The sequence below is a fragment of the Trichomonas vaginalis genome, chromosome I (assembly GCF_026262505.1).
Source record: "Trichomonas vaginalis G3 chromosome I, whole genome shotgun sequence".
NCBI lineage: Eukaryota > Parabasalia > Trichomonadida > Trichomonadidae > Trichomonas > Trichomonas vaginalis.
In genome coordinates, this window is record NC_067203.1 from 24078928 (window position 1) to 24098439 (window position 19512).

General features: G+C 29.3%; 4 protein-coding genes and 2 pseudogenes across 6 annotated transcripts, besides 6 other annotated features; 1 reads left to right on the top strand and 5 right to left on the bottom strand.

Annotated features, from left to right (window-relative positions):
• Positions 1–1336: 1336 nt before the first annotated feature.
• Positions 1337–1364: a terminal%2Cinverted (terminal inverted repeat of Mariner transposon ID:TVAGG3_1041100).
• Positions 1337–2639: a mobile genetic element.
• On the bottom strand, positions 1417–2543 carry TVAGG3_1041110 (annotated as a pseudogene). The gene has a single exon. A coding segment is annotated over exon 1 (1127 nt).
• Positions 2612–2639: a terminal%2Cinverted (terminal inverted repeat of Mariner transposon ID:TVAGG3_1041100).
• A 2513-nt stretch (positions 2640–5152) lies between these two features.
• TVAGG3_1041130 (leucine-rich repeats (6 copies)-containing protein) lies at positions 5153–5875 on the bottom strand (the record flags this gene model as incomplete). The annotated part of the gene is made up of 1 exon (XM_051255507.1): positions 5153–5875. One exon carries the CDS (start codon positions 5873–5875, stop codon positions 5153–5155), a length of 723 nt encoding a protein of 240 aa, XP_051081081.1.
• Positions 5876–9940: 4065 nt separating this feature from the next.
• Positions 9941–9968: a terminal%2Cinverted (terminal inverted repeat of Mariner transposon ID:TVAGG3_1041140).
• Positions 9941–11242: a mobile genetic element.
• Positions 10021–11146, bottom strand: TVAGG3_1041150 (annotated as a pseudogene). Its single transcript has one exon. A coding segment is annotated over exon 1 (1126 nt).
• Positions 11215–11242: a terminal%2Cinverted (terminal inverted repeat of Mariner transposon ID:TVAGG3_1041140).
• Positions 11243–11334: 92 nt separating this feature from the next.
• On the top strand, positions 11335–12294 carry TVAGG3_1041160 (ribonuclease inhibitor domain-containing protein; the record flags this gene model as incomplete). The annotated part of the gene is made up of 1 exon (XM_001328730.1): positions 11335–12294. One exon carries the CDS (start codon positions 11335–11337, stop codon positions 12292–12294), a length of 960 nt encoding a protein of 319 aa, XP_001328765.1.
• A 1481-nt stretch (positions 12295–13775) lies between these two features.
• TVAGG3_1041170 (leucine-rich repeats (6 copies)-containing protein) lies at positions 13776–14057 on the bottom strand (the record flags this gene model as incomplete). Its single annotated transcript, XM_001328729.1, has 1 exon — positions 13776–14057. One exon carries the CDS (start codon positions 14055–14057, stop codon positions 13776–13778), a length of 282 nt encoding a protein of 93 aa, XP_001328764.1.
• Positions 14058–15407: 1350 nt separating this feature from the next.
• On the bottom strand, positions 15408–18836 carry TVAGG3_1041180 (leucine-rich repeats (6 copies)-containing protein; the record flags this gene model as incomplete). The annotated part of the gene is made up of 1 exon (XM_001328728.1): positions 15408–18836. One exon carries the CDS (start codon positions 18834–18836, stop codon positions 15408–15410), a length of 3429 nt encoding a protein of 1142 aa, XP_001328763.1.
• Between the last annotated feature and the right edge of the window lie 676 nt (positions 18837–19512).

Sequence of the window (19512 nt, forward strand, 5' to 3'; positions counted from 1 at the left end):
GTCGTATTGTATCAATGTTTGCACTTTTCATTTGAGTTAAGAGATTTTCTTCATCTTGAAAATCATTTGGGTTATCGAAAATCATTTTAGTACCTTGAATAGTAATTTGATCGTTAGTAATAACATGTTTGGTGATTAATGACTTGATAATAATGGATGAAAGCATTGATATTTGGTTTAAAGTACTATGATAATTTGATAAGTTTACAAAAAAAGTTTAACATTATAAGGCTTAAAATATTCCTACTAAAATTTAATCAAAATTCAAAAAATAATTCTATCAAAAAATGATTTTAAATTTATCGTTAATAAATCCTAAAAGATTAAAACAATTATAAAATATCCCTCACTAGTTTAAATGTCAAGCTATTTAATTTTGAATTAATTGAATTTTCTGAAAAATAAAAAACCAGATTTGAAATGGCATTTTAGGAATTTAATTTGAAATACACTTTAACCAACTAGAATATAAGCCATTTTATATGATTATATTTGTCAGCGATTTGCCAATGATTGTGTAAAATCTTCTTTTAAGGTTATTTTGCTAATGATTATTATGCATACAATTTATTAAACACATTAATTTTATCATTTTTATGCAGCGTTCATTTCATTTGAATTGATTTTTTTTAATCGTGTAAACTACACATCTTTCTATAGTTAGCATAAATGCAAAATTCAACCATTTTTAAATATTAACTTTTGAATTCAATTTTTCTGTGATAAATTTCAACATGTTAAATGGTATCATATGGAATTCTTTGTTAAATTACCCAATAAATTATAATATGGAAGCTCCAAAATCAATAACAATTGAAGCTGGTGACAATTTAGAAGCAAAAATTTCACAAATTAAATCTGAAGGAATTACAAAACTTGTTATTGGTACTTCATTCCAATCAATGCCAACAATGGAAGGATTATATTGCACTAAATTCTGGAAATACTATCAACTCAAATAGATTCAATTCCCGAGGAAACTTTTTCAAATAATCAAAACATCGAGAGTGTTATTCTCTCATCAAGCATTAAAACTATATCTAACAGAGCTTTTTTCAGTTCTTCAATTTCTCAGATTAATCTTGAAAATGTTAATACAATTGAAACAGAAGCATTTTGTAACTGTATCAATTTACAATCGGTCAATTTAAACAGTATTCAATTCCTCAATAATTCATGTTTTTCCAATACTTCTTTGATAGAAATAAATCTTCCGACTGACTTTAGATACGTACCTCAATATGAATTTTATAACTGCATTAGTTTAACATCTTTTGTTTCAAGTTGCGCTGGTTTTGGAGAATATTCATTTTGTAACTGTACTTCTCTTAAAGTATAGGGTGTCCAAAGGTGTGTTTAGCACAAACCTGAATACTGCGAATAGAAATAAACAAGTTACATATATATAAAGTTTATTTAAATATAATCACCATTGGATTCAATCACGCGTTCGCAGCGATCGATCCAGGCTTCAAAGACACGCTTTAAATCATCATGAGAAAATTGCTCAAATTACTCTCTTACAAAATTTTCAAGATCATCTGGACTCGCGAATTCGCGTCCTTCAGCTCTCTTTTTTAGCGTGCCGAATAAATAAAAGTCAGAGGGTGCAATATCAGGTGAATAAATTGGGTTTGGAACAACTTTGACATTGTTTTCCAACAAGTAATTCATTACCTTATGACTTTTGTGAACTCTTGAATTATCAAAATGAATTGCAAACTTTTGTTTTTGTTGTTTGGATTTCTCAAACTCATCAGAATTGATAATTTGAGTAAGAACATTGTCAATTAGATACTGAGCATTCATCGTATTAGGTTTTTGAAGAATATCAATTGCGATGATGCCATTCACGCCCCAAAAAAACCGACAACATAATCATTGGTGTGTCAATTTTTTTCTTCGGGAATGTTTGCGGATTTTCATCCTTCGGGATCCACATGATTTTGGCTTCTGTTGCATATTGAAACCAAGACTCGTCCCCTATTACTAAAAAGCGAAACTTCTTGGATTGATACGCACGCAATATAGAGAGGAGCTCTTTCGAAGATTGGACTCTAGATTTTTTTGAACTGAATTAAGGTTGTGCGGAACCCAACGTGTATACGCTAGTTTGTAGTTCAAATAATTGTGCAGATAATAACTGACTGTTGTACGTGGTATCTTTGTCATCTCCTCTATCCTTCTGAGTGATGCTCTTGGGTCTTCATCTAGCGCTTGAAGAATTGCTTTGATTTTTCTTTGATCCGGCGATTTTTTGTCAATTTTTATGATGGGCGCCTTTTTGTTCATGAAGTGATACATCCTAACATGATACGTTACAGTGGAATAGCTAGGAGCATCCATACCGAAGCATTTTACCAATGTCTCGTAGATTTTTTACAGTCTTTGCATTTTTTTGCAAGAGCGAGGATGTTTTCTTTATGATTCATTAAAAAAATGAAAAAAATCCCGCCAAAATTTCCCGCGAAACCGCCTCTTGTCTCAAAATTCATTTTATATCCCGGCATGGCGCCAAAATACAACTTACTCATCATATACATATATTCATATTTTTTATTATATATTTATAATCAGCATATATCTCCTTTAATAGTCTCATATAGAGCGCTGTGCTAAACGCACCTTTGGACACCCTATATTTAAATATAACTTCAGAGAAACATGGAGCTTTCATGATACATCATTATTGTTTACAGCTATAGAAGAAATTACTCTTCGTAGTTTAGCTATGTCTAGTTCTGCCTTTTCAACATTACCACTTAAGAATTAATTGTGTTAATCAAGATGATACTTTTATGGTTAAATATGGATGTATTCTTAATTTTCCAAATCTTAAAACAATGAAATCAAAGTGATTCAAATATATATACTTGATAAACTATAATATTGAAGAAATATTACTCCTGTTGATCCGAATTTTAGGTGTACTATTAATATTGCTGGCTGTCCAAAACTCAAAAATTTACCAAATGGAATTGAATATGTTAAAAATTTGGAGATTTTGCCAGAAGTAGAATCAGTTGATCTTTCATTTTGCAAACGAATTTACAGAAAATAGCTTCTTTAACTGTCCAAAACTTAAAGAATTATTGGATGGGGAGATCACGAAATGACTGTTGAACCAAGTTTATTCGAATTATGTCCAATGATTGATATAAACATATGGAACAATAATTAAAGTTTTATGGAGTAACTATTTTTCAGATAAGTATTCCTCTTCAATATTCTTAATTAAAGAATTAACAATTAACTCCAGCAAAATACCAACTTTCTATGGATGCAAACAGCTGAAAAAAGTAGTTTTCATAGAGGGCTGTGGGATTAGGGAAATTGATATTCATGCATTTGAAAATTGCGAAAGCTTGACAGATGTACAGTTGTGTAATTCAATTGAAAGTATTTCCCCTTATGCATTTGCTAATACAAACATTTCAAATTTGGACTTAACCAATGTTAGGCAAATTGCTCTCACAGCGTTTTATAATACACCTCTTAAGGAAATAATAATCAATAATAATATTTTTCAAAGCAGGCCTGATTATTATTGGCCAACAGATGTTGTTTTACTTGAATACAATGAAAAAATCACAGCAATTTAGAAACTTTATATGCCTATCCGGCAAGTTTGGAAGCAAGGAATTGACAATTCCAGATTTTGTGAAATATATTAACTTTTATGCATTTTCTTATTCAAATTATTTGGAAAAAATAATTGTTAATTCAAATATAATACTGAAAGAAGGTATGTTTGCATATTGCACAAGTGTGAAAACAATAGAATTAATCTAAATGCTACATATTTTCCCCAAGGCTGTTTTGCATACTGCACAAATTTAACATCAATTAAACTACCTGAAAGGTCCATTATTTATCGTTTAGAATCTCACTGTTTTCTCGGATGCTTTAGTCTCCAAAAACTTGAATTCAATAATCAACTAGAAATTGTTGGAACAAATTGTTTTCAAGAATGTTCATCACTAATAGAAGTTGATCTATCAAGATTGCATAAAATCCCAATATCTTGCTTCAAAAAGTGTGGCAAAGCAATATAAATTTGCATTTGGGAACTAATTTAAATATGATTAATAGGGAAGCGTATATGGATTCACAAATTGTTGAATTCATTTGCCCAGAAAACCTGATAATTATTGATGAATATGCTTTCTCTAATTGCACTTCTCTTATCAATTTCATATTCAATGAAAAAATCAGGAAGATATGCTATTGTTCATTTTATAATGTTGGAATAACTGAATTATACATTCCAAATTCATTAATTGACATTAATACGACCAGTTTTCAAAAATCAAGTCACATTGAATTTAAGTTTAGCTCAGAAGGGCATCCTATATATTATGTAGAAAATGATTGTTTTATGAACAAGACGGGTGGTTTGATGTTTATTCTTTGGAAAAAGAGAAGTTTATTCGAGTTACCCTCAAAAGTAAAAGTAATTGGAAGAGATGGAATCTTAGATTTACCAATCAGCAAGTTAATAATAAATTCAGATATTTCAGACAGTGAATTTTTCGATGTTAGATACATTTCAAATATATGTATAAAGTCGCCTTCATATATTACATACTCAATTGAAGATTGCAGGATGGATATTAGCGATGAAAATAATATTGACAGATATGCCAAAGAAGGAAAATATGAACCAACTTATAAATTGAGCAATAGTTTATACATTGGTGAATCGTATTTTCATATTGATGAACAAATAACAAGTTCAACCGTCTATGATTATGCAAATCAATCTCTTCCTTTTTTAGAAAATATAGAACATATTCTTCTATTCATGTAATTCTTTTAGTTTTTATCTCCATATTGACAGTGATTATACTTATTCTCTCTATTATTTCCTTGAAAATTACTCATGAATAAAATTTCAAGTTAACATATGACATTATTTCAAATTTATGTTAACTGGCATTACTCACATTGCAATGAGAATGATTTATTAAATAATCATTATAATTTGAAATAATTTTTCAGTTAAATTACACCTAACGCATTAAATGTGCCTATTGAATAAACATTCATTCCATGGTTTACAATTTTTCATTCAATGGTTGCAAATGCATTTGCTGTTTAAAAATAATCAAAATTTTTGTCAAACTGTTTGCATTGTTATTGAAATAATCTTTTATTCATCATCGCATAAACAGTTATCGAAATAATCTTCGTCATTATTTGCATGTTCTTCAAAGTCACTTGCAAATGGATCATCTTCAATAGTTGTGTTCATTGAGAAAAGTGGGTTTGTAAATGTAATCTCGGTAGAGAGATTTGTGATAACATGTTCTGACATTTCAACGAAACTCTCTTCTGAACTATCTTCTCTATTCTTATGAATCAAGAATGCAATCAATCCTGCAACCATCAAAACTTCTGCTGCTGCAACTGCAAGAAGGATGTATGTTAACATTGTGTTTTTAGTTTGACTAGGTTTTATTTCATCAATATTGATTAGTTCAGTAACTTGTGCTGAATTATTAGTCTCTGAAGATGCAGAGTTTCCAGATTGTGATGAACTCTGTGAAACTGTTTGATCTTGTGAATTTTCTTCTGGACTTATTTCTGGTTCAACTTTAGGAATTTCATATGGATCATCAATCAATGCACACTTTTTAGCTTCTTGTGGAAGAATTTGCTCAGGAAGCTGAATATACTTTGGATTCTTTGGATAAGTATAATCATATTTTGCATAATTCTCAAATGGAACTGATGAATCACATTCATCTTTGATTGCTATAATTCTTGGTACTTGATTCCAAATTGATCTAGCATAATTATCTGAAACAAAAACTCTTGGAACATTGTAGATGCCTGTTGATCTAACGGTTCCACCATAACAAAGATTGTGCAAATACGGTGCATTATAAATTGGAAAATTGTTATGCGGAACAAAATTTTCAGGGCGATATCCAAAGTTTTCGCTGAGTTCTACTTTTGTTCTGATAACTAAAGTTGTGACTCCAAAATCAATAACTTTTCTTGAAGTTTCATTATATTTTGGATATGAATTTATTGCATTTACTGCAATGTGCCTTACCCTTGAAGGAACAATATATGTTGATAGAAGTTTTCCATATGTCATTAATAAAGTATTTGTATTTTTATCGATAAGTTCATGAGCCCCCAATATAATTTGGATGATCGCAATCTAATTCTAATTCAATATTTCAATACCATAAATGCTTGAGGATGTATTGATGTTAGAGTTTTTGGAATAAAAGAAAAATTTGATTTTCGTGAAAGCAAAACTAAAATCATCAATGCTTTTAATACTAGATGGCAAATAGATCTCAGATATACTTGTGGAATTAAAGAAATATGATCCAATATAATTATCTCCTTCATCTCCAAGGATATCTACCTTTTGTAACTTATCACACATATTAAACATTCCTTTATATATATTGGATGCATTAATTTTAACTGAAATCAGTGATGATGAATTAAAAACAAATGATCCAAACTCAAGATTATTGATAAGATCAAGATTTGTTAAGCTTTGACAATTTGAGAAGCAATAGTCACCAACATATAGATGATTCGATGGAAAGTTTATATTCTTCAATTTACTACATTCTGCAAAGCAATAACTGCCTATACGTTCTGTACCTTCTGGAATTGTAATTGTTTCTAATGAAGTACAACCTCTGAATGAACTTTCACCAAGTTCTTTGAATGATGGACATAAATTAACAGTTGTCAATGAGATGCAATTTTCAAAAATACTAGCATCTAATGATTTTTGTGGTTGATTAAAATTAAATGTGATTGATTTAAGAGATTTGCATCCATAGAATGCTTTCTCCATGATTTCAATGTAACTATTTATTACTACTTCTTCTAATTTTGATGTTGTGAATGCGTATGGATGAATTTTTGTAATTGAGCTTGATAATGTTTTCTTTGATGATGGACCTGTAATTGTGATAGTTTTCCTTGTTGATTGACCAGGAATATAATATAATATTTCATTGTCTTTCATAAGCATTCCGTCAACAATTTGGAAACCAGATCCCTCATCTAATTTAATGTTGATATCATAAGAATCTTGAAAATTGATAGCTTTGAATTCTGTCACATTTATACCCAGAGTGATTTCTTTTATTGTTGATACCCCAATAAATGGTATTTCATTAGTCACACTAACACCTGGACACACTGAATAATATGTTTTACTACATTCTTTACGATAATAAACGTAATCGCTGCCAAATTTTATTTTTTCAATTTTTGTTCCTTTAAATGAAAAATTGCCTATTTCCACAGTATCAGAGAGATCCAAAAATGGAACTTCAAGACTGGTTCCGTAAAATGCATAATTTCCTATTCCTTTAAGAATATCTGGCCATACAACTGTTTTCAGTTTGGAACAACCAAAGAACATTTTATCTGGAATATACTGAACTCCATGAAGTGTAACTGATTCAAGACTTGTACAATTCATCAATAAACCTATTCCAGCATGTATTTGAACATTACAGTCAACTAATGAACTACAAAACGCAAATGCGTAATCTTCTCCTTGAACTTGTGGCCAAATATTCTTCAATTTTTCGCATCCATAAAATGCACGTGATTTAATTTTTACAACATTTGTGATATCAATAGTTTCCAAAGATTTGCAGAACATGAAGCATTCTCTCCTATTTCAGATATATTTGTTGTAATTTTTGTTAAACTCAAACATGAGAAGAAAGATTCTAAACCTATTTTCAGATCTGGATTTGATGATTTAATTTCTTTTAGATTGAAACAATTCTTAAACATTCCAATATGCGTGTATTTTTGTAAACCCAAATCAACAGATTCGAGGGATTGACATGCAATAAAAAATTCCTTTGAACTTCTCGAAGAACTATAGCCTTCAAATATAGACGTTGAATCCAAATTGTCAATAATATTCACCTCAATAAGATCATCGCAATGGGCAAAAACATGATCTCCAAGAGATGCTTTATTTAAGGTGACTTGCTTTAGTTTTGTATTCCTAAAAGCACAGTCACCCAAATATTTTGCATTTTTAAGATTAATAGATTCTAATGGGCAATTTTCAAATGCATATGCATAAATTTTAGTTATTTCGCAATTGTCAGGAATTATAATTTCTTTGAGTTTGAAGCAATCCTGAAATGCATTTGTACCAATAATAAATGATGAAATATTGATAGTAATAGATTCTAAATTATAGCATTCACAAAATGCATAGTGATTTATAGCTGTATACCAAACATAGTTTATCGAAACAGATCCACCAACCGTTATCGTTATATTTTTCAAATTTGTGTGATAAAAACAGGCATAACTTAGTTTGTGTACTTTGGAAATATCTAAATGTGTACAATTAGCAAAAGCTCCATCGGTAATATATGTTGTTTCAGAATAATCAATAAATTCTAAGGAGGAATAGGCAAATGCATAATTGTATATAGCTCCAACATTTTTTCCTAGAAAAACATTTCTAATATTTTGATTCTGATAGAAATATTTCTGAGGAATGCTACATGATGTTTCGCATTCAAAAGTTTTAACCATTTGGATACCAATGAAAGTTGGCATATTGTTTATTGATGATCCTTCAAGTCGTATTGTATCAATGTTTGCACTTTTCATTTGAGTTAAGAGATTTTCTTCATCTTGAAAATCATTTGGGTTATCGAAAATCATTTTAGTACCTTGAATAGTAATTTGATCGTTAGTAATAACATGTTTGGTGATTAATGACTTGATAATAATGGATGAAAGCATTGATATTTGGTTTAAAGTACTATGATAATTTGATAAGTTTACAAAAAAAGTTTAACATTATAAGGCTTAAAATATTCCTACTAAAATTTAATCAAAATTCAAAAAATAATTCTATCAAAAAATGATTTTAAATTTATCGTTAATAAATCCTAAAAGATTAAAACAATTATAAAATATCCCTCACTAGTTTAAATGTCAAGCTATTTAATTTTGAATTAATTGAATTTTCTGAAAAATAAAAAACCAGATTTGAAATGGCATTTTAGGAATTTAATTTGAAATACACTTTAACCAACTAGAATATAAGCCATTTTATATGATTATATTTGTCAGCGATTTGCCAATGATTGTGTAAAATCTTCTTTTAAGGTTATTTTGCTAATGATTATTATGCATACAATTTATTAAACACATTAATTTTATCATTTTTATGCAGCGTTCATTTCATTTGAATTGATTTTTTTTAATCGTGTAAACTACACATCTTTCTATAGTTAGCATAAATGCAAAATTCAACCATTTTTAAATATTAACTTTTGAATTCAATTTTTCTGTGATAAATTTCAACATGTTAAATGGTATCATATGGAATTCTTTGTTAAATTACCCAATAAATTATAATATGGAAGCTCCAAAATCAATAACAATTGAAGCTGGTGACAATTTAGAAGCAAAAATTTCACAAATTAAATCTGAAGGAATTACAAAACTTGTTATTGGTACTTCATTCCAATCAATGCCAACAATGGAAGGATTATATTGCACTAAATATCTGGAAATACTATCAACTCAAATAGATTCAATTCCCGAGGAAACTTTTTCAAATAATCAAAACATCGAGAGTGTTATTCTCTCATCAAGCATTAAAACTATATCTAACAGAGCTTTTTTCAGTTCTTCAATTTCTCAGATTAATCTTGAAAATGTTAATACAATTGAAACAGAAGCATTTTGTAACTGTATCAATTTACAATCGGTCAATTTAAACAGTATTCAATTCCTCAATAATTCATGTTTTTCCAATACTTCTTTGATAGAAATAAATCTTCCGACTGACTTTAGATACGTACCTCAATATGAATTTTATAACTGCATTAGTTTAACATCTTTTGTTTCAAGTTGCGCTGGTTTTGGAGAATATTCATTTTGTAACTGTACTTCTCTTAAAGTATAGGGTGTCCAAAGGTGTGTTTAGCACAAACCTGAATACTGCGAATAGAAATAAACAAGTTACATATATATAAAGTTTATTTAAATATAATCACCATTGGATTCAATCACGCGTTCGCAGCGATCGATCCAGGCTTCAAAGACACGCTTTAAATCATCATGAGAAAATTGCTCAAATTACTCTCTTACAAAATTTTCAAGATCATCTGGACTCGCGAATTCGCGTCCTTCAGCTCTCTTTTTTAGCGTGCCGAATAAATAAAAGTCAGAGGGTGCAATATCAGGTGAATAAATTGGGTTTGGAACAACTTTGACATTGTTTTCCAACAAGTAATTCATTACCTTATGACTTTTGTGAACTCTTGAATTATCAAAATGAATTGCAAACTTTTGTTTTTGTTGTTTGGATTTCTCAAACTCATCAGAATTGATAATTTGAGTAAGAACATTGTCAATTAGATACTGAGCATTCATCGTATTAGGTTTTTGAAGAATATCAATTGCGATGATGCCATTCACGCCCCAAAAAACCGACAACATAATCATTGGTGTGTCAATTTTTTTCTTCGGGAATGTTTGCGGATTTTCATCCTTCGGGATCCACATGATTTTGGCTTCTGTTGCATATTGAAACCAAGACTCGTCCCCTATTACTAAAAAGCGAAACTTCTTGGATTGATACGCACGCAATATAGAGAGGAGCTCTTTCGAAGATTGGACTCTAGATTTTTTTGAACTGAATTAAGGTTGTGCGGAACCCAACGTGTATACGCTAGTTTGTAGTTCAAATAATTGTGCAGATAATAACTGACTGTTGTACGTGGTATCTTTGTCATCTCCTCTATCCTTCTGAGTGATGCTCTTGGGTCTTCATCTAGCGCTTGAAGAATTGCTTTGATTTTTCTTTGATCCGGCGATTTTTTGTCAATTTTTATGATGGGCGCCTTTTTGTTCATGAAGTGATACATCCTAACATGATACGTTACAGTGGAATAGCTAGGAGCATCCATACCGAAGCATTTTACCAATGTCTCGTAGATTTTTTACAGTCTTTGCATTTTTTTGCAAGAGCGAGGATGTTTTCTTTATGATTCATTAAAAAAATGAAAAAAATCCCGCCAAAATTTCCCGCGAAACCGCCTCTTGTCTCAAAATTCATTTTATATCCCGGCATGGCGCCAAAATACAACTTACTCATCATATACATATATTCATATTTTTTATTATATATTTATAATCAGCATATATCTCCTTTAATAGTCTCATATAGAGCGCTGTGCTAAACGCACCTTTGGACACCCTATATTTAAATATAACTTCAGAGAAACATGGAGCTTTCATGATACATCATTATTGTTTACAGCTATAGAAGAAATTACTCTTCGTAGTTTAGCTATGTCTAGTTCTGCCTTTTCAACATTACCACTTAAGAAATTAATTGTGTTTAATCAAGATGAATACTTTTATGGTTCAAATATGGATGGTATTCTTAATTTTCCAAATCTTAAAACAATTGAAATCACAAGTGATTCAAAATATATATACTTGATAAACTATAATATTGAAGAAATCATTACTCCTGTTGATCCGAATTTTAGGTGTACTATTAATATTGCTGGCTGTCCAAAACTCAAAAATTTACCAAATGGAATTGAATATGTTAAAAATGTTGGAGATTTGCCAGAAGTAGAATCAGTTGATCTTTCATTTTGCAAACGAATTTACAGAAATAGCTTCTTTAACTGTCCAAAACTTAAAAGAATTATTGGATGGGGAGATCACGAAATGACTGTTGAACCAAGTTTATTCGAATTATGTCCAATGATTGATATAAACATATGGAACAATAATTTAAAGTTTTATGGAGTAACTATGTTTTCAGATAAGTATTCACCTCTTCAATATTCTTATATTAAAGAATTAACAATTAACTCCAGCAAAATACCAACTTTCTATGGATGCAAACAGCTGAAAAAAGTAGTTTTCATAGAGGGCTGTGGGATTAGGGAAATTGATTATCATGCATTTGAAAATTGCGAAAGCTTGACAGATGTACAGTTGTGTAATTCAATTGAAAGTATTTCCCCTTATGCATTTGCTAATACAAACATTTCAAATTTGGACTTAACCAATGTTAGGCAAATTGCTCTCACAGCGTTTTATAATACACCTCTTAAGGAAATAATAATCAATAATAATATTTTTCAAAGCAGGCCTGATTATTATTGGCCAACAGATGTTGTTTTACTTGAATACAATGAAAGAAATCACAGCAAATTTAGAAACTTTATATGCCTATCCGGCAAGTTTGGAAGCCAAGGAATTGACAATTCCAGATTTTGTGAAATATATTAACTTTTATGCATTTTCTTATTCAAATTATTTGGAAAAAATAATTGTTAATTCAAATATAATACTGAAAGAAGGTATGTTTGCATATTGCACAAGTGTGAAAACAATAGAAATTAATCTAAATGCTACATATTTTCCCCAAGGCTGTTTTGCATACTGCACAAATTTAACATCAATTAAACTACCTGAAAGGTCCATTATTTATCGTTTAGAATCTCACTGTTTTCTCGGATGCTTTAGTCTCCAAAAACTTGAATTCAATAATCAACTAGAAATTGTTGGAACAAATTGTTTTCAAGAATGTTCATCACTAATAGAAGTTGATCTATCAAGATTGCATAAAATCCCAATATCTTGCTTCAAAAAGTGTGGGCAAAGCAATATAAATTTGCATTTGGGAACTAATTTAAATATGATTAATAGGGAAGCGTATATGGATTCACAAATTGTTGAATTCATTTGCCCAGAAAAACCTGATAATTATTGATGAATATGCTTTCTCTAATTGCACTTCTCTTATCAATTTCATATTCAATGAAAAAATCAGGAAGATATGCTATTGTTCATTTTATAATGTTGGAATAACTGAATTATACATTCCAAATTCATTAATTGACATTAATACGACCAGTTTTTCAAAAATCAAGTCACATTGAATTTAAGTTTAGCTCAGAAGGGCATCCTATATATTATGTAGAAATGATTGTTTTATGAACAAGACGGGTGGTTTGATGTTTATTCTTTGGAAAAGAGGAAGTTTATTCGAGTTACCCTCAAAAGTAAAAGTAATTGGAAGAGATGGAATCTTAGATTTACCAATCAGCAAGTTAATAATAAATTCAGATATTTCAGACAGTGAATTTTTCGATGTTAGATACATTTCAAATATATGTATAAAGTCGCCTTCATATATTACATACTCAATTGAAGATTGCAGGATGGATATTAGCGATGAAAATAATATTGACAGATATGCCAAAGAAGGAAAATATGAACCAACTTATAAATTGAGCAATAGTTTATACATTGGTGAATCGTATTTTCATATTGATGAACAAATAACAAGTTCAACCGTCTATGATTATGCAAATCAATCTCTTCCTTTTTTAGAAAACTATAGAACATATTCTTCTATTCATGTAATTCTTTTAGTTTTTATCTCCATATTGACAGTGATTATACTTATTCTCTCTATTATTTCCTTGAAAATTACTCATGAATAAAATTTCAAGTTAACATATGACATTATTTCAAATTTATGTTAACTGGCATTACTCACATTGCAATGAGAATGATTTATTAAATAATCATTATAATTTGAAATAATTTTTCAGTTAAATTACACCTAACGCATTAAATGTGCCTATTGAATAAACATTCATTCCATGGTTTACAATTTTTCATTCAATGGTTGCAAATGCATTTGCTGTTTAAAAATAATCAAAATTTTTGTCAAACTGTTTGCATTGTTATTGAAATAATCTTTATTCATCATCGCATAAACAGTTATCGAAATAACCTTCGTCATTATTTGCATGTTCTTCAAAGTCACTTGCAAATGGATCATCTTCAATAGTTGTGTTCATTGAGAAAAGTGGGTTTGTAAATGTAATCTCGGTAGAGAGATTTGTGATAACATGTTCTGACATTTCAACGAAACTCTCTTCTGAACTATCTTCTCTATTCTTATGAATCAAGAATGCAATCAATCTTGCAACCATCAAAACTTCTGCTGCTGCAATTGCAAGAAGGATGTATGTTAACATTGTGTTTTTAGTTTGACTAGGTTTTATTTCATCAATATTGATTAGTTCAGTAACTTGTGCTGAATTATTAGTCTCTGAAGATGCAGAGTTTCCAGATTGTGATGAACTCTGTGAAACTGTTTGATCTTGTGAATTTTCTTCTGGACTTATTTCTGGTTCAACTTTAGGAATTTCATATGGATCATCAATCAATGCACACTTTTTAGCTTCTTGTGGAAGAATTTGCTCAGGAAGCTGAATATACTTTGGATTCTTTGGATAAGTATAATCATATTTTGCATAATTCTCAAATGGAACTGATGAATCACATTCATCTTTGATTGCTATAATTCTTGGTACTTGATTCCAAATTGATCTAGCATAATTATCTGAAACAAAAACTCTTGGAACATTGTAGATGCCTGTTGATCTAACGGCGGATTAGGTACAAACCTGAACGTCATTGATGAGGTATTTTGGATACAAAAATTACAGAATTTATATGTCCAGAAAATTTGATTTTTATAAAAGCCTTTGCATTTTCAAACTGTACAGATCTTATAAACTTTAGGTTTAATGAAAAAATACGAAGTTTAGGAGAATGTACATTCTACAATGTTGGAATTAGTGAATTATATATTCCTAACTCAATGGTTTACATTAACTCAACAAGTTTCTGTAATTCAACCCAAATCAAATTTAAAATTAGTGAAGACGGGCATCCAATTTATTATATTGAAAATGATTGTTTTATGAACAAAACTGGTGGATTGATGTTTGTGCTTTGGAGAAAGGACGGTATATTTGAAATACCCCAATAATCAGTAACGATGCGATAGAGTATTCCAATTACCATCGATATGTTATAAATTCTGATATATCAGACAGAGAATTTCTAAAGTTACATAATTACAATAATTATAATTATTATTATAACAATTATAACAATCATTATGGAAAAATCTGTGTGAAGCCACCATCATACAACACTGATACAGATAATTGCCTTATGGAAATTAGTCATGAAAATAATACAGGAAGATATGCAAAAGAAGGAGATTATGAACCAACTTATAAATTGAGCAATAGTTTATATCTTGGAGATTCCTTCTTGCATATTCAAGAATATATAACCGACACAACGCGATATTATAATGATAATCAATCTCTTCCATTTTTAGAAAATATAAGAATTTATTCTGCTTTTCATGTTGTTTTATTAGTTTTTGTTTCATTCTTATCTGTAATAATTATTATCCTCTCGATAATCGCTTTGAAAGTGACTCCTTAATGAATATTTAATTTATTAAAAAAATTCATACTAACATTTTATATCAATTACTGAAAATTTAGGAAATCTAAATGTTATTTTTATTCATCATCGCATATACAATCGTTAAAATGACCTTCATCATTATTTGCATGATCTTCAAAGTCACTTGCAAATGGATCATCTTCAATAGTTGTGTTCATTGAGAAAAGTGGGTTTATATATGAAACCTCGGTAGAGTGATTTGCGATAACATGTTCTGACATTTCAACAAAACTCTGTTCTGAACTATCTTCTTTATTTTTATACATCAAAAATACAATCAATCCTGCAACCATCAAAAGCTCTACCACTGCAATCGCTAGAAGAATAAATGTTAATAATGTATTTTTACCTTGATCTGGCTCAGTTTCATCATTATTATTTAGATGGGTAATTTGTGTTAAATTATTAGTTTCTGATGATATCGTATTTTCTTGTTTTGTTGGATCTGGTGAATTTTCTTCTGGACTTATTTCTGGTTCAACTTTAGGAATTTCATATGGATCATCAATTAATGCACATTTTTTAGATTCTTGTGGAAGAATTTGTTCAGGAGGTTGAATATACTTTGGATTCTTTGGATAAGTGTAATCATATTTTGCATAGTTTTCAAATGGAACTGATGAATCACATTCACCTCTTATAGGTACTTTAAGTGGTACTTGATTCCAAATTCTTCTGACATAACTATCTGAAACAAAAATCCTTGGAATATTATCGAAACCATTTATTTTAACATTTCCTCCGTAGCAAAGATTATGTAAATATGGAGCATTATAAACCAGATTTTCATATGGATCATTATTTAATTTTGTTCTGATTACTAATGTAGTTAATCCGAAATCTATAACTTTTCTTGATGTTTCATTATATTTTGGAAATGAATTTATTGCGTTTCTAGCAATGCTTCTTACTCTTGATGGAACAATATATGTTGATAACAATTTTCCATATGTCATTAATAATGTGTTTGTTTCTTTATCGATAAGTTCATGAGCACCCAATATGAATTTTGGATGATCACAATCTAATTCTAATTCAATATCATCAATACCATAAAATGCCTGAGGATGTATTTCTGTTAGCGTTTTTGGAATAAAGAATTTCTTAATTTTAGTGAAAGCAAAACTATAATCATCAATTTCTTCAATAGATGGTGGCAAATTGATTTCAGATATATTTGTGGAATTAAAGCAATACGATCTAATTCTATTGTGTCCTTCAATGTCAGTTAATTCTACTTTTTGTAGCTTACTACACATATTAAAGATTCCCTCGTTTAAATTTGAAACACTAATTTTAATTGACTTCAATGATGAAGACTCAAAAACGTTACTAGAAAATTGAAGATTTTTTGATAAATCTAGATGAGTTAAGCTTGAACATTTATAAAAACAATAACTATTCAATAGGAGACGATTTGAGGGGAAATTTATATTCTTCAATGAACTACATTCTGCAAAGCAATATCTGCCTAATGTTTGCGTACCATCTGGAATTGTAATTGTTTCTAATGAAGTACAACCTCTAAATGAATAATCACCAAGTTGTTTGAATGATGGACATAAATTAACAGTTGTCAATGAGATGCAATTTTCAAAAATACTAGTATCTAATGAATTTTTTTGTTGATCGAAATTAAATGTGATTGATTTAAGAGATTTGCATCCACAAAATGCTTTCCCCATGATATTGATGTAACTATTTATTACTACTTCTTCTAATTTTGATGTTGTGAATGCATATGGATGAATCTTTGTAATTGTACTTGGAATTGTATATGTTTTCCTTGTTGATGACCCTGGAATATAATATAATATTTCTGTGCCATTTAGAAGCACTCCATCATTAATATGCAGGTGAGAATTTTCTATTGTGATTTTAATATCATAAGATTGTAGGAAATCAAATGCTTTGAATTCTGTAACATTTATTCCTAATATGATTTCTTTGATTGATGTAATGTCTTTGAATGGACTTTTATCTGTTTGTGCAACTGCTGGACAAATTGAATAATACCTTAAGTTACATTCTTTTCGATAATAAATATAGTCATTTGTGAATTTTATCTTTTCAATTTTTAAACCTCGAAGGGAATATTGGCCTATTTCTTCAAGATTAGGAAAGTCGAAATTTGGTATTTCTAGAATTGTGTCCATAAATGCATAATTACCAATTCCTTTAAGGATATCTGGCCATACAACTGTTTTCAGTTTTGTACAACCAAAGAACATTTTATCTGGAATATACTGAACTCCATGAAGTGTAACTGATTCAAGACTTGTACAATTCATCAATAAACCTATTCCAGCATGTATTTGAACATTACAGTCAACTAATGAACTACAAAACGCAAATGCGTAATCTTCTCCTTGAACATGAGGTAAAATATTCTTCAATTTTTCACAACCATAAAATGCACGTGATTCAATTTTTGCAACATTTGTAATATCAATAGTTTCCAAAGATTTGCAGAACATGAAAGCACCCTCACCAATCTCCAATATATTTGTTGTAATTTTTGTTAAACTCCAACATGAGAAGAATGATTCTAAACCTATTTTCAGATCTGGATTTGATGATTTAATTTCTTTTAGATTGAAACAATTCTTAAACATTCCTTCAATGACAGATTTTTGTTGACCTAAATCAACTATTTCTAGTGATTGACAAGAAATAAAGAATTCTCTGGCATCTCTTACGCTACCCGACTTTGTTGACATTATACCTGCCCTTAAATCGCCTTGGATAATTACTTCTCTAAGAAATTTACAATGAGCAAAAACATGATCTTTAAGAGTTGCAGAATTCAAAACAACTTTCTTAAATTTAGTATTTCTAAATGCAGCATACCCAATATATGTAATTGAGCTAAAGTCGATTGATTCTAATGCACAATTTTCAAATGAAAATTCATAAACTTCTGTTAATCGGCAACCTTCTTGAATGATGATTTCTTTGAGTTTAAAGCAATCTTTAAATGCATTTTGATTTATATAGAAACGATAAATATTGATAGTAACTGATTCTAAGTTATAACACTCACGAAAAGCATTATCTGGTATACAATGATCCTCACTAGTTATTGTTATGCTTTTTAAATTCGTATTACGAAAACAAGAATTTTCTAATTGGTAAACGTTGGATATATTTAAACGAGTACAATACGCGAAAGCATAACTTTTAACAGATGTTGTTTCCGAAAATTCGATATATTCTAGTGATGAATATGCAAATGCACTTTCTTCTATAGTTTGAATATTTGCCCCAAGCAAAACTGTTTTAATTATTTGATTTTGATAAAAATAAGACTGTGAAATATTGCAAGATAAATCACATTCAAAAGTTTTGACCCTTTGAATGCCAATGAAATCTGGTAAATCGTGTATGCTTGATCCTTCAAGTTTTATTGTATCAATATTTTCGTTATTCATTCTACTTAGAAGATCTTCATGATTTTGGAAATCGGAAGGATCATCAAAAGTCATTTTAGTACCTTGAACAGTAACTTGGTTGTGAACTATGACATATTTTGCTATTAAAGATCTAATAAAAAGGCGTGAAAACATTGTATTCAAAAGTAGTAGAAATGTATTCAAAAAAAAGCTGAGTTTTTGAAAGTATGATTGACATTCTATTCAAATCAGCTTGCACCAGAAATTTTATCAAACTTAATTCTTTGATCTCTCAAAAATAACGGTTATAGATAGAATTGAAATCTTGCACAAAATTTGAAGTAAAATTCAAAATTGAACTTCAAAAATCAAATAAAAACATGAATTTATTTAATGGTCAGCAAATTTAAGAACGTTAAAAATACTTAAAATTTGAATATGAGAAAATTAAAATATTTTATTTTGAGACCATTTTTTTAAAATGAATTTTTATTACCCTTGGACAGTTTGATTGATGATATTTTTCTTACATAAAACTAACAATCTATTCACTTCAAAAATCTATTTATCGATTTTTATATATTCAAAATGTATTTTTGAATGATATAAAATTTCAATGTTTTGTGAGAATGATGAAAAAGATTCATTAATTAATGATTTACCAGTAATTAAATTTTCGAAAAAATTATGAATTGTAAACTATTCATAAAATTTGTGTATTCAATTTTTCAGAATTTCTAAAATCATTGAATGCAATATTTTATTTTCA